The following is a 26,797-nucleotide window of genomic DNA, read 5'->3' as shown; positions in this document are numbered from 1 at the left end:
ATGCGGCTCGCTATGGATACAGACCATAACAAAGTCTGGCATTTTGTGCTCTGCTCATTTCTTAACAATTCCTAACACTTTATTTGCTTTTTTGACTGCAGATGTGCACTCAGGTGACATTTCACAAAACAAAGTCCATTAGTACAACCTAACCAGAACTGTTGTCTGCATTTGTATTCCCAATTTATTCAGTCAAGTTAATCTTGTTAATTTTCTATTTATTTGCTATGAGGGGTATTTATTTCATAACTGGGCTCTGGACTGGTGGACTATTTGAATATGCATAAGAGTTATTTTAATTGCACAAATACATATTTAACCCTATGCTTTATTTCCTTTATCTGTGTATCATACATGCAAAAGAAAGGCTTCAATCCCTACCTGTTCAAAAGGAAAACCAATAACCTGGCTAGCCTGCAACATAACTTTCTTTTCTTTTTTTTCCCTCCCTTGTGCTGCACATTTTCAAACTTCATCTGTACATTTAGAAAATTAGATTAATGCATCTTTGAAAGAAAATAAATAACGTACAATGATTGCATGAAACAAGGCAGACTATGCTCCTTCCAGTGAATTTCCAAATTTTTAAATGGAACCGCAGGCAATGTTCTCACACCTCCAAGCCTTGATTTAATGGTGCGTGCCCAGGACCTCACATGCTGAAGGTCGCTGTTGAGATGTTAAGCAATAACTCTGTCCTGGAAGCCATTTGCTGATTAGGCTACTGAAAATGGAGGAAACAACACAGCATCTGGTATTCCTGACTACCCCCAAAGTTATCGTAGAGAAACTTATAAAAAGTGTATGATCTCATTTTAATGGAAAAAGTAGTTTTGGGATATTTCCCAAAAAGCCCTTTCAGAGAAAACAATAATGGTCTTCTCCATTTTCACCTCCAGATTTTAAATTATAAACATAAACATACATACATTTGACAGCCAGATTGACCATTTACAGCAGTGTTTTCCTCTTTACTGTCATTTTATACCATCCAAAACCGCTTAGTGTAAAAACACTGCAATACCTTTGCACAATTTAGCAAATGTTTATGGAAAAAAATATTCATTCCAGAAGATGAAAGATAGAAGTTTCGGAAAAGAATTTGACACAAACAGTATATTTCTATTATGGAGGGAAATGTCTTTTAGGTGAATATTACTCTTGCTCTCACATTGCAGCCAGTGTTCAGTTTTTATCTTTTGCTATTCACCAGTAATAGAATAGTTTTAAACATTTTACTATTAAATGTCACCATAAGAGCTAAGTGTTTTAATATCCAAAATACCATGTTCTTTTCTGACAGTTCAGATGCATCTCGAAATGTGTAAAGGCCAGATGGAAAGCACTGTATTCCGATGGACACATTCGCTCTGAGTGTTACATACAAAACATGCTGAAATAAACCACAATGTGTTTGAACATCACTGTGCTTGGCACAGCACTTAGGCACCTGAAGGCTTTATGCAACCATCATTGTACGGGAAAGGCAATCACATTTCTTCAAAAAGAGCGGTATATTTTTCCCAGGTGTTGTGTGTCCCTGTCTCCATGCAGAGAATATTATCTAATTCCACCTACTGTTAATTTCTAATTGCAAAGAAACTCCTTTGTAAGCAAGTCCTGTGCTTACCCAAGCCCAGAGGAATGGAGCTGTTTCAGAGGGACGTGTGTGCCGCAGATGGGCTGGCACCCCCCTTTCAAAGCCCTACGCCTGTCCTTGACTTCACTGAGATACAGCGTAAGCCCCCAAACGCGAGTGGTGGCTTATAAATATAGCACTGCAATTTTAAAGGAATAACAAATTTCTTTGAAAACAGCTTCAATTTCTTTCCCTTTCTTCCATTTTCCATTTCATCACGGACTGCTACCTGCTGTTCACCCTAATAGCATGAGACCCCGAGCTGCCTGAGCCTCTGACCTGCTCCCACAGTGGCTGAATTAGAAGAACTTTGGGAAAGTTTAACACTAACTCCTTAAATGGGTCTAAATCAAATCTATTTAGTTGTCCAGACAATGTCGATTTTTTTTTTAATTCTTTTTTTCTCCCAGATGTACACTTCAAATTTCAGCTAAACACATGCTGAATTGCAAATGTCTAAACCTTACAGCCCATCAAATCCAAACTAAATTTAGCTTAATGACATTCTCAGCATGTATAGTATGGATCTAAACTATATCTACCGAGTTTTCTGTTCTCAGGTATGTCGAATCCTAAAGTTATTTTAATGCAGCATTGAAAATTTCACAGCTAAAACTATATGATAACAGGAAATGTAAATACTGAAGTACCTGAAGAGCAGATATAATACCAAACATATTTCTTGAATGTTATTTGTGTCAAAATGGTTTATTTAAAGGTACCTTCTTGAAGCTTCTCTTTTTAACTGCAATTGGAAAACGTGTGGTGGCTATCATAACTTTTTTGGATGGCAAAGTTCATATGCAATGGCTTTATCTGAAGGCCTGGTGATATTATAAGAGGTGAGGAGGCCTTCAGTGCATGAGCTTTGTTTAAACTGTGTGGTGCCACAAGTATTTGTCCTTCAATTATCTTTCCAGTTACACAGCCCATTTTCCAGTTTTAAGAGCAAAATGTGGTACATTCATTTTTTTTCCCCTCATAACAATACTTAAAATGAAAGATGCTTTTGTTTCAGATCTCTTTAGCTTCATTTTGCATTTTCCTTGGAATAACCTTGCTTAGCTTCATATCCATTATAAAGGACAAAACTCTGCCAGTAAAGTGTGCCAAAGTACCACATTTTTCTCTGTGTTCACTTCCCAAGCACATGGAAAGATATTTTTCATTCTGTTATGTGAGGTGGCTTTTTTTCTGAAGGCATAAGTGAGAGCCAGCTGACACACATGCTTTGCTCTGCTCCTGCACACAGCACTTCTTTTTAGTAAGTGTCAGTGGTCATCTTCTGCATTCACTGGTCTTCTCCTCTCCTGCCTTTGGCGTACAAAACTACCTCTTATTAGAGGGCTACAAATAGAAGCGTTCATGACATCAGATGTCAGGTATCTACCTTAGATGTTAGGTTTAAGAAGCTAAACCTTCCAGGCTCCCTGCACAATAAAGCCACTAGGCTCATAAGGATCAGCATTTAAAAAGCAACAAGTGTCTTCGGCAAATAGCGTGTTTCAGGAGCTGCAGTACTTTCCAGCTTCACACAATACATCTGTTCCTCATCTTTCTTCCACAGAATGACACTGCGTATTGCAATATGTCAAGAAATCATAATCTAACTTGCTGGTTTGTTTGCAGACCTCACACTACTCATTAAACATTTAAATCGTTGCTTAAGTGTTTGTCATTTTGCTGACAAATTTCCATACAACTCTTTTCCATGCAGAAGAAACACTTCATCTCTGCTTTAGTGTAACTTCTGATACCTGTCAAGGCTTACTTAACATCCACAAGGCAAATTTGTAGAGAGGGATGGGTAAGGTCTTTAGTATTACGTACATTTGTACTCGATCCATCCTTAGACTTCAAAAATACATACTTAAAAATGTGCATGCTCAGAAGTTAAGTATGGTTATGTTAAAATCGTTCCCTTGCAGACATTATATAGCTACTCATCAGTTAGTGCTGTATTACTAATGCGATACTACCTACTTTTACGCTGCAGTGTTTTCCTCAGTAGCCAAATTACTTGTTGGATGAATAAAATGGTATGGGAAAAGTAGTAACAAGTGCTGTGCTCATAACCACACAGAATGTAATATTTGAACTATATTTTTTTTCTCGTGTTTTATTCTTGCAGTGCAGTGTGATCCACCATGTGAGCATGGAGGAACTTGTCTGTCTCAAAATACTTGTTCTTGTGCTTATGGATTTGTTGGTCCTCGATGTGAAACAAGTATGTATGAACTCATTCAGGCTTTTCTCCTCATTATATGTTTGAATTTGCAGAAAATTAGAAGATGAAAAAAGCCGTTTTATGTTTCTATATTCCCCCTTAAAGTGATGATTGAATACAGCAAGGAAATCAAAGTATAATATATTGAAGTAATACAGTAGCTAAACTATTTCAGAGCGTATATTTACCAGCAGCATAGTTGTATTATGTAAAAATATGCATATCTATATCAACGTTTTCTACATAAAAGTGCTTCTGGAAAAACAAACAAACAAGGAAAAACCTCCATGTTATTTATAGTAACATTTATGAAATTCAAGGTTGTGTGAGTGAATGCAGTAATACTAATTTCGAGAACACAAGAAGACAACCATACCTATTAGGAGTCACGTTATTGTGCAATACAAGCTACAAAAGAGGTTCAATATACAGAACATCTGGGAAAAAAATCAGCCTTCAAGCCCTTCTATATTAGCTGAACAGCGAAATGTATGCAGTTTCATTATTACACTCCTCACTGCTTATTTAAATATCAGGTTGCCCTTGACAGGTATATAATTTTATCTCTGAGCCAGAGTAGCTGGAATACTTAAAAAGCAAATAATTTTATGTGCAGGACTTCTAATAGAGAAAGAAAATGAAGGAAAGGGACAGATTCATCCCTCGGTTTACCTCTTGAACTAATATCCTTTATTATTTGCTGTAATAGAGCAACTTTAGGATCTGCATCAGTGTTCCCGATAAGAGATTTTGATCCTTTGCGTATTTTCCAGTGGTGTGTAACAGGCACTGTCACAACGGCGGGGTCTGTGTGTCACCGGATGAGTGCAAATGCAGAAATGGATGGAGCAGCCCTTCTTGCGAAACAGGTAAGTGGTTAGAAATGACTGGTCTCTCACGTCTTTTGTTGCCTGAAAACCATGTGATTCCCGCAATCCAGCTGTCAGACTGGGAATTGCTTCAAGAATTAAAGCATAAGAACAGGAGACCTAGTAAAGGGCAAAACCTCAGAAGGCTTTGCGTTTATGTAAGTATTCATAAGTTTAGGTGTTTGTCTAAATCTCAGGGTCACGTAGAGGAAACCCACAAACAAAACCTTTTTGCAGCTTTTTAAGCTTGTGTGATTCTGGAGTTTATTCTTAGCATGCACAAAAATGAAAATAAAGCTATTCACCTTTTCAGAAGTTACAACCTTACTAGGTAGCTTCTGCAAATGAGAATAATTCTCACTGGGACTTTGGAGATGTGTTGATCCAGGGTTTTTCAGCCTGGAGAAGAGACGGCTGCGGGGTGACCTTATTGCAGCCTTTCAGTACTTAAAGGGGGCTTGTAAGAAAGATGGGGACAGACTTTTTAGCAGGACCTGTAGCGATAAGACAAGGAGTGATGATTTTAAACTAAAAGAGGGTAGAATCAGACTAGATATAAGGAAGAAATTTTTTACAATGAGGGTGGTGAAACACTGGCACGGGTTTCCCAGAGAGGTGGTAGATGCCCCATCCCTGGAAACATTCAAGGCCAGGCTGGACGGGGCTCTGAGCAACCTGATTTGGTTGTAGATGTCCCTGCTCGTTGCAGGGGGGTTGGATTAGATGACCTTTAAAGGTCCCTTCCATCCCAAAGCATTCTATGATTCTATGATTTACAGTCTCAGCTGCCATGGACATAACCTCACCCTTTGTTGGTCTTTTCATGGAGAGCTCAAAGAATGAGTCCTGCCCCACACCTGCAGTGGCAGAGATGAGGGCAATGCAGCCATCTCCACTGCTTGCAATCTGTGCAACTTCCAGTTTTCATTGCTTTTAACCCTACACGTTTCTCTCAAGGTATGACGGTGGGGCAGAAAGAAGAGGGGTTTGGCTTTTGGTGATTTTTAATGGTATGCAGTCAAATCTGAACTTAAAAGTACAGTTTATGGAGAGAGGAATAGGAGGCCAGTTTAAGTTAGGACAAGAACATAAGCAAGCCACCGAGACTTCTGATGCTAAGTTAGCAACTACATATGCACTTCTAATACTGCATAGTCTGAAGAAGAAAAGCGAATATAGAAGGGTAAACTATCAGAAACTAAGAGTGGCTACTCAGACTTTTGTGGTCCAGTTCTTGGATTCACTTTCGCCACTCCAGAAGATGGCTTGTGACTGTATGAGAAAAAACAAAAGCCAGTTTGCAAGGAGAACGTAACCATTCGCCCCCTAATGTTAAACATCCTGCTGCTGCCAGAATTCACGCTGCTCCTCCTGCAGCTCATACTTGCAGAGTACCTACAAAGGCATCCACAGAAGTGTGCATGCTCAGGGAAAAGCCACCTCCACCCGTCAGTACAAAATGACAAGGCGGGGATTGGAACTAGGTACCTATTTTTAGTCAGGACTCTTAGTTTTGAACCCTGTTTTGAATAGATACAGCTCAGACCTTCCTCTCAGGGCCTAAGCACTAAAAGCTGGAGTACGTATTTTTCCTCCAAAGGCACAGTAACTACAGCACTCACCTGGGACAAGGCATGCAAAATAGTGAAATATTAAAAGGAGCAAGAAGGAGGAGTACCTTAATCAGTGCCAAACCTCAAGGCTACAGAGGCAGTCTGCCTCTGCCATAGTGAATATTAAATGACTAAGACACCTTCAGCCTACATTACCTTTCCTGGAAGGTGAGAGATGTCATTTTAACCTCCATCTCCCGGAGATTGCTCTTCCTGTAAGTGTTGAAATGACAGACCTATCGAGGACACATAAATTAACCTAGCTAAGATCCATGGTAAATGACTGGGATTGCCACCAGCTATTCTGGTTCCCGCTATCTCCTCTTTTTCCTCCCAGATATTACTCTCCTTGACTTCTGCACATTTATTTTGGGGTGGCTTTGAACAGGATTATTCCAAGAGGAGGACAAGCAACAGCAGCAGAAGCAGTAATTTCCAACCCAGAATAACAGCAGCAGGATTTGTTTGTCTGCCAGTACCTTAGGTGAGAGATTATCAGGCTCACCTCTCCAGCACTGTTTTGTGTGCGCTACACAGAGTATTTCGTGGATAATGTTGGGGTTTCCTACCTCAAGTGCTATGATAGGAGTCTCTGGATGAACACAGATACAGAAACAAAATAAAAGGGACTTAGAGGAATTTACCAGTGGAAATATAAACACTGACAGAGTGTGGACATCTGTGAACCAGCTAAGACAATGAGGCAACTAATCCAAATTCACCATTAGCAATGCGTGAAGTCCATTTTGACTTCATAAGTGATTGCTGCTTAGTCAGAAAAGCCTCTCATCTAGACTACAATTTCACTTTTTTCTCTTTCCAAATTGACATTTTATTTCTCCTTTAGTTCATCTGAAATATTTTAGTGACTCTTAATTTATTTAAGCGTAAATGTATTTAATTTATTTAATGGGCTATTCTGTAAGATACTGAAAGACAAAGGGAATAGAAGGAAAAAGCCTGTTTTAAAGCATCACTCTGCTTTACAATGAAAACTTTATCGGACTTCTTATTCTTCACACGGTGACTTTCCAACTAAACTAATTTGCAATTCTAATACCTTTTTTTTCAACAGTCAGGTACTTGCCACATAGAAATATGCAAGACAGCTTTTAATTCCTAATGCCCGTTATATCATCTACAGTAATAACAGATAAATAGAGAGGCAAAGGGAGCTCAGCCAGCGGCTCTGTTGGTGATGCATGAGCCAATATGTTGTGGGAACTGGCATTTAAATGAGGCAGAACAAACGGAGGTTTTGCGGTGCATACCTATTCAACTTCGTGGAAATGTCACAATGCTCTGCTGAACTCAGACAAAGCAGCAAATGGTTAATATCTCATCTCCAGGTTATCCAGGCTGCACGCAATGTGACTACATTTTACTACCTCGGGACCGTGTTTGGTGGGGATACTAGAGTGGAAGCAAATGAACTGTGCAAATCAAAGGACGACATCAGAAATAAACTATTAAATTATATTTTATTTCATCCCCCAAGCTATGCTAAAGCACCACTGAAACGCTCCCACTGTGTCGACAATGAATAAATGGCACAGCACAACTGACCAGCAAGGACTGTGTGAAATTTGTCACAATATTACTAGAAATGTTATTTTAATGACACGTGCAGCAGCAAAAGAGCGCCTACTCTAAAAAATTCAAAATTACAAGAGATTCATATAGTTACCTTATATTCATATACAGCTGTGTGCAATCCTGTGTGCTTGAATGGAGGAATCTGTGTACAGCCAAATATGTGTACATGTCCTTATGGTTTCTACGGGCCACAGTGCCAGAGAGGTAAGAAAGTTCTATTTATCATCTTGATAAAAGATCCAGACTTAAAATATAAACAGCAGCCTATATCATTACCTGCCCCCACATGAAGTATATCCAGAGACTTTCCTTATCATAACTCCCTGTGTGCTCCTTTGATGTTACAGTCTGTCGTAAATCCGCATTATATTGTTCGTAATGGTGTTGTGAAGGAGTAAGCACTTATTTATGATGGCATTACTGATAACTAAACAATTAATTGAAGTCAGTGATATCACTAATTAACAACTATTCAATTAAATGTTAAAGCATGGCTCTACTTTGTTCATTTTGCGCACTCCATAGTGTGTACTGTACTGTGGTGCAGAGCCCGATGATAATTTATCTTCAAACGGGGCTCACAATATCACCTACGTGACCATCCTAGAGTGTAGTGGATGGGAGACTTGTATACGACTTCTTCCGACCCCTGCTCAAAGAGCTGATCAAATGTCACTCTGCCTGACATAGAGCAGGAGCTGATTTTGAATCCCTGACCTAGAGGGGAGAGCTCCTAACTGAGGCTAACGGTACCTTGGGCTTCTTCCTCACTTCACTTGTGCTGCAGAAGTCAAATTAATGAATACTTTACCCATTAGCCCAGGCAGAATAGACATGAGAGAAACTTATGTTTAGGGCTCAGATAGTAAGAAGACCCCTGTGCTTATACCACTTGCTCTTCATTTTTTTGAGCATGGCTCTAATAATCCCTTCTGAATCTGGGAATATAAATACACTCTTATTACTAAACCTGAACTATTTCAATATTAAAAGTTCTTTTCTCTTTCTCTCTCTCTTTTGTTTCCCTGGAGGTCCTAGATGAACGCAATCCCAACGCATATTTTTGCAAGTGAATGATTCACACACAAAAATCTAATTGCAAATGGAGCTTGCTGGAAGCTCTTTGTTTTTGTGATGTTGGGGGTGAAGGAGAGAGTGAAAATGATACAGACTCTGTAATTTGATGATCTTTCTCTTGAGGTTCAACATGGAAGGTGATTTTCAAAATCTAGGTGATTTGGATTTTTTCTCCCTAAGCGTTATGGTTTAGACAGAATTAAAACTTGAAAATCAATATCCACATTTGTGGGATATGGAAGTGCTATGGGGAGATAGAGGACGGATGCTGAAGAAAAGCAAAGCCCTTCCTTCTGCTTCATTGAGAAGGGGAGAAGAAATAGCACCAAAACCAAGTTAGAAAATATCAAACACTGATCTATAATTTCAAGGGCAGAAGCCTTTAGCTAGAAAGTTAAAAACATAAGACATTCTCAGGAATATTCCAACCACTTAACGGCATGTATCTAAGAGAGACCCTTAAGTGCTGGGAGTCATGTCCCACGTTCTTTCCACAAACAAGAGAGAATCAGGATCTCCAGCTAGGCATCTGCCCGAATCACCCTTTGGACAGACACCTTCTCCACCCCGACTAAAGAAAAAAGCCTCTGAAGACCGGTGTCCCAAAACAGGCACCTAAATAAGGAGCCTAAATTGAGGTAACATTGATCCCCTGCGTGATTTCAGTTCACAAACTTTTGCTTTCCTTTCACTAGCTGTTTGCATTCCCCCTTGTAAGAACGGTGGTCACTGTGTTCGAACCAATGTGTGCTCCTGTACCGAGGGCTACACTGGAAGAAGGTGTCAGAAAAGTAAGTTGCAAACTTCCCATTGCTTTCCAATGTTCTCTGACTCATAAACAATTTTTCTCCCTTTTGTGCATGTTCAACAGAATATTTAGTCTGGATTAATGCTGTGATCTCCTATATTTCTATCAGAGCACATATAGCACTACGTTATGTCTAAAACCAACTTCTTAATTAGAATAGCATTAAGTCAAGTCAATGTTGGGAGTAGAACATTTTGCTAGAATCCTCTCTAAATATTTCATGCATTCGGAATGAGTAACACTCGTATTTGGAGATGAATTAGTTATTTTGCATTAAAGATTTTTTTGGGGAAAAATTTAAAGCCAAAGGCAGAGCAGCTGACTGAGATCCTTAAAAATATTAGAACATCATACTTCTAGCTTAATTAAGACAGTTGGTTAATAACGCTTCAGCCTTGCCTTTGTTCTTTTCACTGAAAACTCCCTCTTCACCTTAGCATCGGTATTCATATTCGATTCTTCTATTCTTCTGGGGAAATAGGTTATTTTGGCACTTTTACAGACTCTATTGCTCAACAATATCTGTCACCCAGGGAGTTTAGGATATGTATGTGAAAACTTTTTTTTTTTTTTTTTTTTATTATTTCTTAACCAGTTTGAAATTGGCAAAAGGGGAGCTGTGAAAACAACCATTCTTGGCAAGAAGAATCTGTACGTTTCCAAAGCACTTTATGTCTCTCACACACAGAGAAAAAAAGCTAGTAAAACATTCCTTCCAGCAACAAAAGCCCTCTCAATCCCCACACTACAGCTCTCTCCTCCTTCAGCAGGGAGAATCACGATGCACAGTTCTGCCTGGCTGCAAAATACACAATTGAATAGTCTGTTCTGGCAGGAACAAGCTGGAGGGAAGAAAGAAGGAAAAAAACCTTATGTTTGGCATCTTGTTTTTGAGGTTAGAGAACATTAGAAAAGTGCTGTTTCCAGCTTTAAACATACCACCACATCTCCAGACAGATCAAAGGAAAAAGAGGTGATCATGATTGCAGTCTAGCAAAGCACTCCCCTAAATGCTCCAGCTGCTACTACCAACCCACACCATGTTTCTTTCCACTTTCAAACAGTTTGCAAGGTTTTGTTGCCCATCTTGGTAAAGTCTTCTGCAAAAAAAGCTTTCTGATGTGATGAAAATATTTTTTTTCTGTCCAATCTCAGCCTCTGTTCTGCTTCAATAACCAGTATATAATCTGTTTTATTTAGCCTAGTGTTATAAAAACTTAAAGAAAGCACCTGTGTCTGTGATGAATGAATAGAAACATGATTAAGCAGAAGGCAAATGCTACTATTTGCTTACTCTTACTGGCCACTGACTGTTAATAGGTAAAAAAGGTTGAGTAATGTTTCTTTTTTCTTGCTTACAATCAACGGCATACGGGACAGGTATCATGATCCATAGAAAGAAATAGTTTATTCACAAGCCCTTCATAGCAAGCAGTTGCTGTTAGAGCTGTATGTCTTATCGTTGTTGTCCTATGAAATAGCTTCTCTCTCCTCTGCCAGAGGATCCAGATTTCTTTGCTCCCCTGGAGCAAAGGACTGCAGGGCCCACAACAGAAGTAAGCCTCAGCTGACCTCTGCAAACCTTCCCCCCCCCAAAATGGAGAAAACTAGTGCTCCCATCGGCTGGAGGCTGCTCACTCCCATACATCTTGAAGTTCAAATGCCAAAGGCATTTCATACCTTTTTTTAGGTATCATTTTCAATCAGGCATTGACCTGATTAGTGGATCCGCTGACGTACTTGGCATACACTTAAGGGCTAGGAGTATATATATGGACATGTGTTCCTAACTTATTTACACACAGACAAATGAAAAAGTGGAAAATAAATTCCTAGAATGAAGAACTTCCACTACCCAACCCCTTTTTTCTTAAATAAAATGTATAAAAAGTACCACAATATCCATGTTACATTCCAAAAGGAGCTAATACGTCATGTAGCTCATTCTGTCTCATTTGCAGTATCCCTAGCAGTGTATGTATCTACTTACACAGTGATCAAATAGATTTCGATAATCCTGCGGCTGCTTGGGCTGCGGACTCTGTAGAGGTGAGACCAGCCCCATGGACTGTGTGCCTGAATGCTCAGAAACCCAGCTGGGAGATGATCCATGCCCTGCTTTTGCTAACCTTCCCGGGAAGGGTATGGCAAGGAAGGAATCAGGAAAAAAACAGCAGATTTCTGTTTTACAGAGAGGATTTTCTCTGGATTTGAGCATATTTTCTGTTTGCCTTCAAGGACCTTCTATAACCCAGCTGTGCCCTAGGTGAGACTTATGATTTTATTCTGGATGTATTACTTGCCATGGTAATTGCATAGAAAAGAAATACACATATGACAATAGCAAAACTATAATTAGAAACAAAGTTTACTGGAGCTTAATACTGCAGCAGCTCCCATTTGCAAATCCCCAGGCCCATGTACCACATTTTCAGAGGAACTGCCAGAGGTGAACCTGTGGCCCAAATCATGGCTCAGTGGCATCTAACCCATGACTGCCAGGTTACCCCATGCTGACACATGCATAGCTGGCTTAGCCAAAATGAGAAAAACAATTCCTTGTGAGGGATTTTATCATTATATTACTTGTTCTTTGCTCTCTGAACATGAGTTTGCAGTGTCCGTAAGTCCCTTTACACTTCTAGTACAGTTTCAGAAACCTCTGACAGCAAATCAGGTTTACTATGTATTTACACTGAGTCTCTAATCTTAGAAATTTTGGGTGGATTTATTACCTGCCTAACAAAACCTATCAAGATAGAGCGAGTAAACTTAAGACTAAGACAAATCTGAAGAAGTTTGCTACCCATCTATTACATGCAGAGCAGCCTCACATTCTTGATCTTTAGTTTGGGAGAATATTTGTGGGGTTGGGAAATTTCCCATGAACCATAAAAACTGAGAAATAGTCTTTTCAGAAACAGTGATCTGAACAAAAATATTACCTTTCTGAACCTGCATTGAATGCTTGAAACTGACAGTCTTTTCAATTTTGTCATTGTTTCTACACAGCAGTACACAGGTTTTGCACACTTATCTCTGAAAGCTACTAATAATGATATGAATAGCATCAGTAAACCCTTAGATTTCAGCTTTAATATGCTCTGACACGGAGTTAGAGCAAGGGGAAAATTCCCTGCCATGCACAGCCCTGATTACAGTAGGGATGCTACGGTTTGCAGGCTCATGGTACCATAACACACTTCGGGATGACCCCTTTGATGGAGCTACATTAAGTCAAGGAAGTCAGCACTTGGATGTCCATCCTGGAGGTAACTTGCACATTAGGGTTGTTCCCAATGTATGAACTGAGTGTTTTGCAACTCAGAAACTTTGTATCAGGAATAGTGTGGCCAGCAGGCCCAGGGACGTGATCGTGGCCCTGTACTCGGCACTGGTGAGGCCCCACCTCGAGTCCTGTGTTCAGTTTTGGGCCCCTCACTCCAAGAAGGACATGGAGGGGCTGGAGCGTGGCCAGAGGAGGGCAACGAAGCTGGTGAAGGGTCTGGAGCACAAGTCTTATGAGGAGCGGCTGAGGGAGCTGGGGTTGTTTAGCCTGGAGAAGAGGAGGCTGAGGGGAGACCTTATCGCTCTCTACAACTGCCTGAAAGGAGGTTGTAGTGAGGTGGGGGTCGGTCTCTTCTCCCTAGTAACAAGCGATAGGACAAGAGGAAACGGCCTCAAGCTGCGCCAGGGGAGGTTTAGGTTGGATATTAGGAAAAATTTCTTCACCGAAAGGGCAGTCAGGCACTGGCACAGGCTGCCCAGGGCAGTGGTTGAGTCCCCATCCCTGGAGGTATTTAAAAGAAGGGTAGGTGTGGTGCTTGAGGGACATGGTTTAGTGGTGGGCTTGGCAGTGCCAGGTTAATGGTTGGACTCGATGATCTTAAGGGTCTTTTCCAACCTTAACGATTCTATGATTCTATGGTTCAGATGTAAGTAGCAGCTGGTCAAGTGGGACAGACATTTGTCCTTGTGATGAGTCAACAAAATAATAATAATAATAGTTGTGGGTGTCTTTCTCCAGTAATTCAAGCTCATAAGTACTTCCTTCATCTTAACAAATATCATAAAAAGGCACCTTAATATCCGTAATTGAATTAACAGAATAAAGAATTCACCTACTCTAAACAAACTGTATATTTGTCATGATACCTGTTTTATGAAGTTTTTTTTAAAGTAGGAACAGTGTATAGAGGCAAAGATAAAAATAAGTCAAATCAGTTTTTTGGTCACTTACCCCTTGGATATTCTGGCATTGTTTCCACTGCTTTTAGACATTTCTCTTTCCTTCTTAATATCTCACCTGCATGGGCAAAGAGACAAAAGCTTCTGTTTGCTTTTGGCAGCTTCAGATTCTCAACTGAAGGAGATAATTAAAACTAAAAGCCGTGGCAGCCAATGAAAGACAGGTTATTTCTAAACTGAGCCCAAATATGCTACGGGTTTAGTTTAAATATGTGGCAACGCGCCTTAGGATTTTCACTTCCATCCCCGTCTGGACAGTCTGGCATTTCTAATGCTCTCTGCCTGACAGCTAAAAACGCGCAGGACGGAGTGGCAGCACCACACCTTTGCCGTTCAGGCTTACTCTTCTTTGCTTCTTTAGTATACAGAGAAAGGCATTCAGCCTGAAAGTTTGTGTTTGTTTTGTATGTAAATAAACATAATCTCAAAAAAAACGTGTAAATCAGCCAGGTCTGATTGGCTGCCAGCTGAAATATAAGGGTTTGCCTGGTGTGTTTACTGATAAATAACTGCCTGGTGATTATGCAAACCAGCCACCCACACCCAGGACAAGCAGGTGTCAGAGCTGACAGTGAAATGTATGGTTATGCCTCAGCAATTGTACAACCTTGTATCCTCACTTGCTACGCGTTGTTTTCAGTATAATCAGTCTTGTTGAGTGGAAAGAGGCAAATGCTGGCAGCACCTCAAAATAAAATATATTTCTGGATAGACTTTGCATCGAACAAACATACTCGGCGTTAATACTAAAGAAAAGCTATTCGGTGTGGGTTTAAACTACCTTTTGAAAAAATGCACAGCTGTAACAATCCTGGGATACCACTCCTGTTCATGAGGCTTTAAAGCAGTGTTCACACTGATTCCTACTACATCCTTACAAAAATTACAAAGAAAATAGATTACATGTCATTTATTTAGTAAACGCATTTTCATAGGAGTGCTTTAGAAAAAACTCTTTAAAAAGGAAAGCTAATAAAAGCTGACTTTTCTTGTGAAGGGTTGGAGTGAAGAGAAGGGGAGCAAAAGAGGAATTTGTGGGCCCGCACGTTTATCCCTTCTCTGTTGCTATCCGCTTCTAGTGAGTTCATCTCTGAGCAAAAAGGCAAGCCACAGCTCCCTCTGGAGCTCATCAGCAAGCAAAGGTCACAGGAGAACAGTGCTGAACATCCTCCTCCTCCCTTCTCCAGAATACCAAGCACATCTGCAGCCTGACCCCGGCCTGGCTTACAGCAGCGTTCCTTCTTGCCACTCGTCTCGCAGCCAGCTAGCTGGAGTTTACATACGGTTTAAAACAGAGAGACCGTGTTTCTGCATGCATCTATTTTATCGTGTCAGGCTGAATCCTGACAACTTTGTATCACATAAATCATTGCACTGACATTGGGACTTTGCAGATTGGATCTCAAAGTTAGTAGATAACTATTTCTCTATTTCAGTAATTCCTGCAGGCAGGATTTATAGTCAATATACAGTGCACAATAAAACTCACGCTCATTCTTCCAGCTCTGCTTGCTCCTCTTCCCTCCCCTTCTCTTTTTCCTTCCCAGTACCATGAGGACTTTACTTGCATGAGAGCTAGAGGCAAACTAATTGGAAGTGTGAACACTGGGTTTCAAAGGCAGCTTTTTGCTAAGCAATGTCATATTGTGAAAGTCACTGATTTCCCATATTCCAGCCTTCCCATGCAATGGTTCTGTAGATTACTGCCTTGCCAGCTGCATAAGCAGGAAGTTTTACTGCTCAACAAATTAGACTTCTACCGCGTTATCATCCTGACAACGGGTGATATATTCTCTGGAATATCTTCACTGAGTAGGCAGATTGACTCAAGCCATCTAAAATCAGCCAGTGTGCAAACCAGAGGTCCAGCATAGCCTCCCACACAACCGCACAGGGAACAATCCACTTATCTCATCTAAATGGATGGAGTAATCATTTGCATTAGACTTGCTTTTCCTAAGTCAGGGACGTGCTCATAAGCAACACCTATTTGTCTAAGATTTCTGGATGGCCAATATCCTCGGGCAGTGGGTGTCTGGAAATAAATAAACAGCTGCTCATAGCAGAGACTTGTAACTTACTGCTAAAAGCATTAGTTTTGTAACAGAAGTAGAAAGATTGGTAGGTTGGGTTGTTGACTGGTTGCTGCACAGTCTGGAGACACAGGAAAAGGAAACGCTGGTCTCAGTTTTTACTTGATTTTCCAGCCCATGTAACAGAATAGGTTCATATTAGATGTCATCTTCCTTCCTTGGGAAGGAAATACAACAGAAGATGTAGAAAAAAAAAAAAATAGGGCTACTACTGTCTTTCCCATTCAGCTGAACACAGCATGATCCCCGCATCTTGCCGGGGGGGAACAGGGAGAGCTCTGACTTCCCAGAGAAAGCGAGAGCCAAAGAGGAGACAGTGACTCAAGGCACAGCCTAGTTTGTGGTCTGCGCTCAAAGCAGCGCTCCTCCCTGCTTGCTCTTAGTAAGGATTTGTGACAAAATCATTAGTTGGCCTTTCTTAAAAGCTACATTTTGTTCATTTATATGTAGCTGATGCATTTATTTTAATAGGGGGTTTGAGCATATGCAGTTGTCTAAATTTATTTTGCAGGAAGAGAACAAGAATATATCTGGGTAAGAACTGAATATATATCCTAAATAAGCCCAAAAGCCTTATTAAATTTTTATTCATTCCATAGGCAAAACATTCACAGACTACAGCATGAATTTTCCTAGAGTAGAAAATCTGGTTTTGAGCAAGTATTCCTTTACTTGTATTTTAAAGGCACTGACGAAATGTGTCAGACCTGCTGCTGTATGTAAATGCATACTTAAAGAGCAGGAATTCCTGAATTACTGCATTTCTCTTTGCAGTGGGCTTCTGTGTGAGGATAAGTGCTTTTTTCCACTAATTGATTTAAGAAACAACATTTTTGGGGGTCTATTTTTAATTAAAATATTTTTTAAATGTCTCTTAAAAAAGGGGCATGGGATCTACCACTTGAAAAGCCCGGAGGACGGACAGTTCTGGAGATTAATGTTGTCTGTTTGTCCACAAAAAGACATTGGCAAGACAATCCTCTCCAGCATCGATTCCCAAGTAAGCCTTAGCTGACTTTCTAAGACAGATGATAACAGGATGACTAACAGATTAGTGCAGTGCCAATGCAGACAGCAGTCCTCTTCCGAACCCTCTGACTGGGGTCCCACCTGAGGTCCTCGCTCTGCGGCTGGGTTATCAGCTGGACCACAGTGGCCTGCGGCTGGTCTTCTTCTTGGCTTGAGACTGCGTCTCCCATGCTGCCACGGTTCTCTTGGGTTACTCTGCCCGAAACTCCCTTTTCCTTTGTAGAGATGAAAATAAACCAAATTGCATCAAGCACAGGCGACGGCTTAGCCCACTCAGTGCAATGAAAACGTGCCTAAATGGCAGGTCATACTGCAAGCACAGAAGCTGCAAAAACAATCAACAGAGGAAAACAATGTATATGAGAATCCTCTTTCACTTCTTATTCAGGCATGACAAGAAAGTAGCTCAACAGAACAATTTATACACATGCTGCAATGGTTCACTGACCTAATAAAACACAGAGCATTCTTCAATGAAGAGAAAATGTTACCAAACCCAAGACCCTAACAAGATGGGAATATAAGCTATGCTGAGAGTATACTTTACAATTCCCCACATTAATTATACACTAACAGTTGCAAAGATGAGAATAAAGTATATAGCTACAGTCTCTTTCAAATTAGTAGTGTTGCAGACTAAAACCAATCAGTAAATGAGAAAAAGGTTTTGCTAATGATCTCAAAATCTGACAGTTCCTAGCAGAATACTCCTCAAATACATAAATGTGCACCTGCACATGCATATTTTGTTTATAGTGGCTTTCATTCTGAAAGACGCTGAAATATTTTGCAGCTATCTAAACATCATACAATTGTACCTCTAGAAAGAGTTTCACCTGACAAGAGAAAATAAGCGAAATGAAGATCAGGAGACCCAGAGGGTGAAATATTTCAGTCCAAGGAGAGTGGAGAGCCCCCTGTCTGTATTGGGAGTGGCAACCCCTCACTGGTTTCCACAGCTTCCTGGGGTTTAGGAGTCTTACCCACCAGATACTACCAGGGAATCTTTCGGAGGTACAGATGGAGAGATCAGGATCCTCTTTAACTGATGGAAAATGTTATTGTCCAATGAGAGTGACATGACAGAGCAAAGAGGAATGCAGTACATTATGCACAACACTCAGATTTTAGTCTAGCATCTCAGTAGCTTTGCCATCCAATATTCATTATTTTTCCCATTTTTTTTTTCCTGAACTAATACCTAAACTAGATTTATTTCCTGCTTTAATAACTCTAAAAGGCCTCATAGGTATATCAGAGTACGCATCAGAAAAAAGACCAGACACAATTAGGCAAAGCACTGGCATTGCACTGCTATCTATATGATCCATAATTTTTCAGACCATTTTTTCTTCTGAAATGTGTGCTAGGTCATGCAAACTAACTCATATTGCTAGAGCTGCGTGGTAAAGTGAATATATTATAAATGCAAACTGTCACCACACCCATCACAATTACATTTACAGCTCCCTCTGTGTCTTGTAGTAATTTGTTCTCCCGCACTGCATCCCTCAGAGGTTTCTACCAGATTATTTTTACTATTCAGAAAGGTAATTTATTGAAGAAGTGCTTTGCATCTCTGTCAGAGATACATGAAGCGAAAAATAGGGATGAGCAAACCTCAGAATGATTGGTAGCCTGATATGGATAAGGATCCAAATTTTAGAACAACCTTGCACAAAAATTGCCAACAATTTTATTACATGACAAATATTCCCTCTTCTTAAAATTTAATCTGTGGCTATAATTACTGACAGTCAGTGGATCGCACATCTGAGGTTACTCTGATAGAGCTTCGAGAGAAAGTTATTTCTTTATTTACAAATCCAAAGCAACATAGATGAGGAATTTCAGAGAAAATCAAGCTCTGGAACAACATACGTGCCTAAAACTCAGCACCGGCAAAACTAGTTCCTTACTGCCCTTGGAAGTAGAAAAAAGGAGACTAGAAATTGCTAGTGTCCCGAATCCATAACATGTTTTTCAGAGCTATGTACATTTGGGACCTTCACAGCAACAGATATATTGGTACATCCATCTCGCTAATGATCTGTTGAGCATCAGTTATACCCTCTAAAGGGGAGAATGACATTTTTTACCTCGACTAGTTTTTGCTAGTGTCAGGGCAGTAGAATCCAAACAATGGTGCTCTTTTTTAGAAAAACCCTTTTTTGCCCGAACACACCCATTTTGTTATTCATTTTTTCAAAGGATTAAAGATCGTTCAGCAAGATCAAATCTTTATTTGGAGCCTAGAAGCATCCAACCAATTGTTTCCTTACTGCAGCCAGGATAATGTTTCATTCGAGCAGTGCTGCTGGGATGCATAATGCACCCAGAGAGATGGGGAACCTTCTTTCCAGTCGATCAATCGAACCGTGCTATTTTGTGAAACTGCTGACCTGACCTTCCAGTTCTTGTCCTATGAAAAAGTTCAGCAACATCCCTACCTTTTAAGGCTGCAGTGTCATGATCATACCATTGCTGGCACAGAGCCTCTCCCCGGTTTTTGTGTTTTATCAATAGGTGATGTACATTACCTATAAACATTGGAAAAGGACTAGAAGTGCCAGTTTTAACACAAAGCCCACTGCTTTCACATCTATTGGTTTTATTTTTGTTCTCAGCTTGAGTTCTGTCATCTGTATTTTCCTGACAAGACCAGTCAGTGTTATTTTTAAATGTGTCCCATGCTCTGTGTCCTTACTGTGTCGTATCTCCCCAGCTACAGCTCTTTGTTTTTGAGAATGTCACACAAAATCAAGATAACCACTAAGCAGAAAGGAGAAAATGAACATTAAAACAACATGTACACATACAAAAGCCAAAACTGCAACTGATCAAGCTGCCTGCTCCTCAAAAGAGCAGTAGAAAGAGCAAGTCGAAATATGCACTAGACCCACAGAGAAGTCAGTCCAAAACCAACCGCAGCCAGAAATAAAAGCAGCGCCTGTGAATCACACATAAATGACAGCACAGGGATGGTGACTTAAAGGATACGTTAAAGTATGTATCTGCCAGTAGGGGTTCTTTTGGCCGCATTTCTGTGTTCCTTGTCAGTAAGCTATAGCCTGATGCATTACCTTAGCTGGCCCACACAGATGTTACTGCTTGAGGCTGTTTTCTCTCTTCCATCCAAAGGCAGGATGCATCCAGAAGCAGGTCAATTTTCTCAGCTTCTACAGGGCATAAAAAAAAAAAAAAAAAGAAAGAAAAGTTGTCTTGAAAACTACATCTTCTAATCAGCACTGCAGCGTGACGCACTGTCTCCTCATCAGCAGCATGGCTCACGATACGTGATGACAGGTAATTTTTGATTCAGAAAGAAATAGTCTGTGCAGTCTCATTGTCAGGAAAGGACGTGGATGTTCAGCCGTGGCAAGGCGTACTCCTGAAACATTGCAGAGGATCCCTTTCTGCCAAGATTTTAGGATCCTGATTTAATATTCCTTCTGTTTTGACTTTATGAGGGTGGTGATGAAGACTGTCTTATTTCAACAAAATTACAAGCTTTTCACTACTTATTATTATCTACTTCTAGCGAGAAAAGGTGTAATGGGGTAGTTGCATCAAAAGGTGGCTTTGGTTCAACTTGAAAAGTTTTTGCCTCCTAACCCACAGAAGCAATGGGAGTCTGAAGGAAATGTCTGGCTTCTTTTAATTACTAACCAGCAGATACTGCTGGCTAATATTGTGACTGTTAGAACAAGAGATTACTCTCAGTTGCTTCTAGTATGTGCAGTCCAGCAAAGCATCCCAGTGCTTAACTTTGCCCCCAGTCCCTTCTGGCTTTGCATAGCAGGGATATTTTGCTTAATACCGTGTGTGTTTTAGGGGAACGGTTACTGTAAATCAACAGCAAGAAGGGCAGGCAAAGGAAGACCCTGGAACTGCAGGTGTCCATTGCTGGTGCTACTTACACCAGGAGGACCTACCTGACTTTATACACCACATTTCAGGTGTTGGTTGGTTTTTTTCTTAGAATTTTAGTAATCTCTGGAATTATTTATTTTTCAGGAAAATTCTTCCCTTTAGCTGACAAAGCAGGAGGTCTGACTACCTTGAAGATGTTAGGGCTGAACAGTTGAACTATGGAGCTCCATGGAGGTTGATAAAAAGAGTTGCAAGAAGCAGTTCTCTGGGTCAAGTCAGCCTACAGGGGATAAGCTATGAAAAGGGTCACAGGAAATTTTAAGTGATTGTAAGGTCAAAATGCATTAAAGCCATCAAAGAGAAATAGCTGCTGCATAAAACAGAAAACTTAGCAACTTGTGAATGCCTTTCAGTGCACAAAAGAATTCCGTACATTTTGTATGATGTTCTGTGCAACACCTATGTTTTATCTTAACACCTGCAGCTGCTTGTTACCTTATCAAAATCACCCCTCACCTGAAATACAACACGTAATCATGCTTTTTCTTTAACCTGCGTTATCACCTTCCACATAGGCTTGCCTTATCTACCTTACCTGTTTTGGAAAACATAAGATCATGGAAGTCCTTTCTAGTTTTAAACAGTGGCCTTATAGAATTGTGGCATGTTATAGAATTAACTCTATTGCATATGCGTATGAAATTCTGTGCTTCTGTTCTTACTGAAGAGCATGGAGATGTCGACACTGACAGCAAGGGGAATGGGATTAAGGCTTTAGTGATACTGACTGGCTGCCAGCAAGTTTGCACCCAGGATGTGTTGACTCTCCCTATCCCCAGTGATACACCCCGCCAAACTGCAACAGAGGGAAGACATGAATGTGTCTGTATCCATGTCATTAGGGCTAGCCCCCAAGGCAGGTGGAATACCTATCAAACCACTGTTGCCTTTGGGTCAAGATGCCAGGCCTTTTTTAAAAGGAGGGGGAAAAAAGAAAGGTGAGTCTTTTTAAAGTCATGCCAGTGCCTGGGAGGATTACAATAATTCGATTTGCTCTCCTAGTGTCTGATAATTTATTTAGTTTTCCTGTGAGAGGCTGTAACATTTTTGTTTGCTATTTTGAAATTGGAGCTCCTCCACAGAGGCCAAGGAGTGGGACTAGAAAGGATCCAAACTAGTTATCATCAACAAATGTTGAAGTGTGCCTGATGGGTACTGAGGTGGAATTGTATTTAAGAAAGTTAAAGAAAGGGAGAACGGAGTGGAGGTGTCAGACAGGAAAAGGGGAGAGATAACACTGCATTCGTTTACATAAAGGTGCTCGTGATTTCCCTAGCAAGAAGAGAAAGTACCTGCCCCGGAGGGCAGGCAGGCAGAAGTGCCCCTCCAGTTCAGAACAGGTTTGGTACTTGCCTTAGTTCCCTTTGAATTGAACTCCTTTGGATTTATCACTGAAGTGAGAGATGCCATAAGCAATAAACAACGTAAAGGAAGTTCACGCTACATTGTCAGGGTTACTCGTTCATTTGTAAGGCAGCTGAACAAAGAGAAAAACAGATCTCAAGTTGAAAGTCAGTTTGAACTGAGATGTTTTTCTCAAATCGAGACTGGACCTCACCTGTTGCTTAAAGTTTTGCTGAATTACAATGCAAATTGAGCTGGAACAAGTTCACTTATACACACACTGAAAACTAAAAGTTAATGAATAAGCACACTAGTTTGACTCCCTGTAATTGAAGGAAGAGTCTGTTGTTCCACAATTTTAAAAATATGCTATCAGTACAAAACAACCAGGAATATCTAAAAATGTAATTGCTTGTATAAGGTTAAAAATACACAGAAAATGTAAGGGAAAAAAAAAAAAAAAAAAAAAGGAGAAATACCCATTTGAACAATTGCTACTCTGCTTCTAGTTACTTTTTCTTGGCTTTACTTTCTAAGGGGTGAGGGGAAGAAATTGTCCAAGTTTCATATGATCTCAAAATCAATCTCCAGATTTTCAACTGATTTGGGGACAGCAGGTTAGTATTGGGGACACCATGGTCTGTGAATATCACAAAGCATAAGGTCATTTGAAATCTAGAACCAAATTTTATGGTTTGGGGTCATCTTTTCTAAATTCTGAATATCTGAGCTGTGTTACAATTGAAATGGGAAGTCAAATACAACACAACAAAGATTATAGGTCAGAAGTCCGTTATTGGAGACATGAGATGAAAAGGGAGAGAAAAAGGAAGAGGGAAAATAAAAGATGAAATTATTTCAGAGTTATGGTTGCCATGACACTTTGAACTCATCTAGGTTTTAACTAGTGGTTGCAGCACTTTTTGACAGTTCAGCAAGAACTGTAGATCCCCGTTAGCCTTAGTAAGCAGAGGCCAAGATTATAGCAAGGAATCGGGGGGGGGGGGGGGGCGGGGAAGAAGGAAAAAGAGGATGACAGTTTAAGGGCTTGGGTCCAAGCAGCCCTTATAAGCGTGGGTAAGTCTGACCTGCCTGAGGGCAGGTCACCGTGCTGAGGGAACCAGGAGGCTTGGCACAGAACAAAATGCAAACGTAGCAGCCAACCAATGCAATGTAGCACCAAAAGCTGCCAGTGCAGCAGCATCTGCACTGAAGGAATAGACCAGAACATAAAAAGCTACAAAAGCAATATTTCAGTACATCAGAGGAATAATTAGGGAATCTAAATCTACCTATCTCAAAATGCCTGATCATACCTAAGAGAGGAACAGAAGGTTATTCTCCCATCAAACAACAGTTGCTGTATTTTTGCATGCTATTTCTTAATAATCATTCCTATTTTGAGGCTTTTTGCAGGATTCCACCTTCTACAGCAAAGGTCTTTGGGGGGCTGTGGTAGTTTCAGACCCCTGTACAGAGTGATGACTTGAAAATTAGAATTGCTATAGTATTAGTATTCAAGTTTTGTTCTTACTGCTGATGTGCCAAAAGAAATCACAACCTTAAGGCTAACAAAGGCACTATAACGCTGCATTTTAGCTGTCAGGCCCCTTGGTGCCTGCAGAAGCAAGGAGCCTGCTCCCTGCTGAGGAAGAGCTGGGTGTTCAACAGCCGCCCGGCTCTGCAAGCAGGGAGGACTGACGCTGATCACCGCTGTTGGTAATGAGTCACAGGGAAATCCCATGGTGCCCATAAAGCTTTAAAGGTGGCAGGAGCCATTCGAGACAAATGTGATCTCAAACCTTCATTGTCAGACTCCTCCTGACTTCACTCCCGTACTCCAGTCCAGCCGCTTGCTATGTAACATGGTTTTATTGTCTTCCACCCAGCTATCAAATGCCTTCTTCCACGTAAAAGGCAAATCATTCCCACTCCCATCATCCCAGCACTGCCATGTTTCTAAACGACACTGCCTCTGATGGGGCGTTCCTATACTTACAGGCAAGGAGAAACAGGAGGTGAGGACCTTGGGTATCTGCCTGTGGCATCTACTTATATCAAAGCAGGTTGGGATTGCAGATGTTTGACTTGCCAGAACAGTAAGATTTTACTGTTGGATGTTGTAAAACAACAATATTGATAAATATTGCTTAATCTGAGACACAAAAATTAGCAATTAGATTTCTAACGAAATCTAACAAAAAAATCATCTGTTTTCCTGTGGTTGTGGTTAAAAGAACAATTTAGCGTTCACATCTTATTTATATGACAGAATAAAGTAAAAAGGTAAGTACTTTAACAAATAACGGTGCAAAAAGGAGATGGAGGAATAGATCTATTTAGTTTTTAAGCTTGCTTGAATGCAAAAACATTCCCAAAATTGTGTCAAACCCATCTCTCCTCTTCAAGTCTTTTCTTATCCAAATGAACATCTGAGAACATGTTTTCCAATTCAGGAAGCGAAAGCTCTAACAAGTATTGGATCTGTCCACAGCTGCCACAGAAAATTTCTTACTTGTTTTTCTGAGAATCATTGTAATTAATGCCTCTCTTGTTTTTCTGGTGAGGCAGCTCTTACTGGAGCTTCCCCGAAAGAGCTTCCACACAAGGCACAGCCTTTTCCAGAAGGATTTATGGGAGCTATCAAGCCTCTGTGTTTCAGATTCTCAAATCCAAATTACTTTCCTGGTTTTTAATTACAAGCAATTGAACCTTCTGAAAGGAAGCAAATAAGTCTCTAGTAAAGTCTTCCCTCATTTCCCAGCTACCATGTTCTTCCTTTGATATGTATCTGCAGGTGTCTGTGACCCCATGTGCATGAACGGAGGGAAATGCGTACGCCCAAATGGCTGCGACTGCCCGTCTGGCTGGAGGGGAAAGCACTGTAATAAACGTAAGCACCTCTACTGCCCATCGAGCAGATTATTATTACCTAGGCCAGTCAACATCAATTGTAATCTTATTTTAATATTAATAAACAACGTAGCAAATAGAGTCTGTTTTGCTACTTGAGCAGTTTGAAGAAAAACAGTTTTAAGTACAGGTAAAACAAAATGCCATAAACATTTGATGCTTGCAAAGGAAAAAAGCTGTGCAGGGGCAACCCCGGTTCTGCTTCATGCAGCTGTCTGTTACACATCTTGTTATGGAAATTCATTTTTGTAGTGTTAAACTTGAATCATTGATTTTATGTTTTAACAGCTTCACATATTTTGCTATATTTTACAAAGAAATGCCACATATTTCAAAATACAGAACTATTTAAAGCCTGCTATAAAGCCTTCCAAGCCGACATACTCTCAAGGTCACCAGATAGATTTTGGTGCATAATTTGGAGAATGATGAGTTCTTACTCTGTAGCTCTACCAGATCTGACTATGGTTACATCAAAATGTAATTAAAAAAAACCTCTCACCCTAAAATATTTTCAAGGAATATTTTTCCTTACGTGGCTATTCATTACCATGATGTTGACAGATAAACTGAATAAATTTATAATCAAGATGACATACTGCATGTAAACCATATTAAAATACTGGCTTTTTACCCTTTGGTCCTGATAGTAAATATGATTTCAGAACTAGTGTTTTGAAATTATAATATTAATAATTGATTCAGAAATTCTGAAGGAAGTCTGTGTCTCCCACACATATACACCAAAACATGCATTCACTCTTTCAGGATCTCTGAAGAAATAATATATGCAATAAACTTATCAAACTTTACTGTGAGAATCTGTTTATTTATAACATGGAACACATAATATGCATATAACACATACGAATATATCAAATTATATGAATATAGCATATATTTAGTGGTGAACTTGGCAGTGCTAGGTTTATGGTTGGACTCGATGATCCTAAAGGTCTTTTCCAACCTAAATGATTCTATGCTTCTACATGAAGAATATTCTTAGCTGATAGTTAGCTGAGCATTAGAAATCGTGAAGCTACCAGTAAACAGTCATCAAAGATTAATTTCTTAAGAAGCAAACATCAAAGAATCCTGAACACTGATTATCTGATGAATATAACACATTCACTTCTTTAGAAATTAGCCATATGGAATAAAACCGAGCAGGTCACTCTTTCAGACAGATCTCAAACATCAGATATATCTTGTACATCATCTCACTTGTTTCATGTCAATCTGTTCAGCTGTTTGCCTGCAGAAATGCCTGAACGGTGGAGAATGTATAGGTCCAAACATCTGCGAGTGCTCTGGAGGATGGGTCGGAGTGCTGTGCCAGACCCGTAAGTGCTGCTTTAGTTACTACAGTTTTGTAGCCATGCACATTGCACTGGAGATCTTTACGCAT

The 26,797-nt window shown here is 40.2% G+C and overlaps 1 protein-coding gene across 1 annotated transcript in view; it reads left to right on the top strand.

The window, feature by feature from the left end:
• Window positions 1–26,797, top strand: part of LOC309591782 (von Willebrand factor D and EGF domain-containing protein-like) — a gene marked incomplete at its 5' end in the record, with an annotated part of 180,394 nt that overhangs the window by 144,992 nt on the left and 8,605 nt on the right. The window contains 6 exons of the mRNA XM_082314548.1: window positions 3,771–3,866; window positions 4,640–4,735; window positions 8,053–8,148; window positions 9,717–9,812; window positions 25,274–25,369; window positions 26,637–26,732. Coding sequence (XP_082170674.1) covers window positions 3,771–3,866; window positions 4,640–4,735; window positions 8,053–8,148; window positions 9,717–9,812; window positions 25,274–25,369; window positions 26,637–26,732 — 576 coding nt within the window. The remainder of the gene's footprint in view (window positions 1–3,770; window positions 3,867–4,639; window positions 4,736–8,052; window positions 8,149–9,716; window positions 9,813–25,273; window positions 25,370–26,636; window positions 26,733–26,797) is intronic.

Source organism: Platalea leucorodia (assembly GCF_965183815.1).
Source record: "Platalea leucorodia genome assembly, chromosome: 5".
In the NCBI taxonomy this organism is placed as follows: domain Eukaryota; kingdom Metazoa; phylum Chordata; class Aves; order Pelecaniformes; family Threskiornithidae; genus Platalea; species Platalea leucorodia.
The sequence above is the reverse complement of the archived record's forward strand: the minus strand, read 5'-3'. Positions and strand labels throughout refer to the sequence as shown.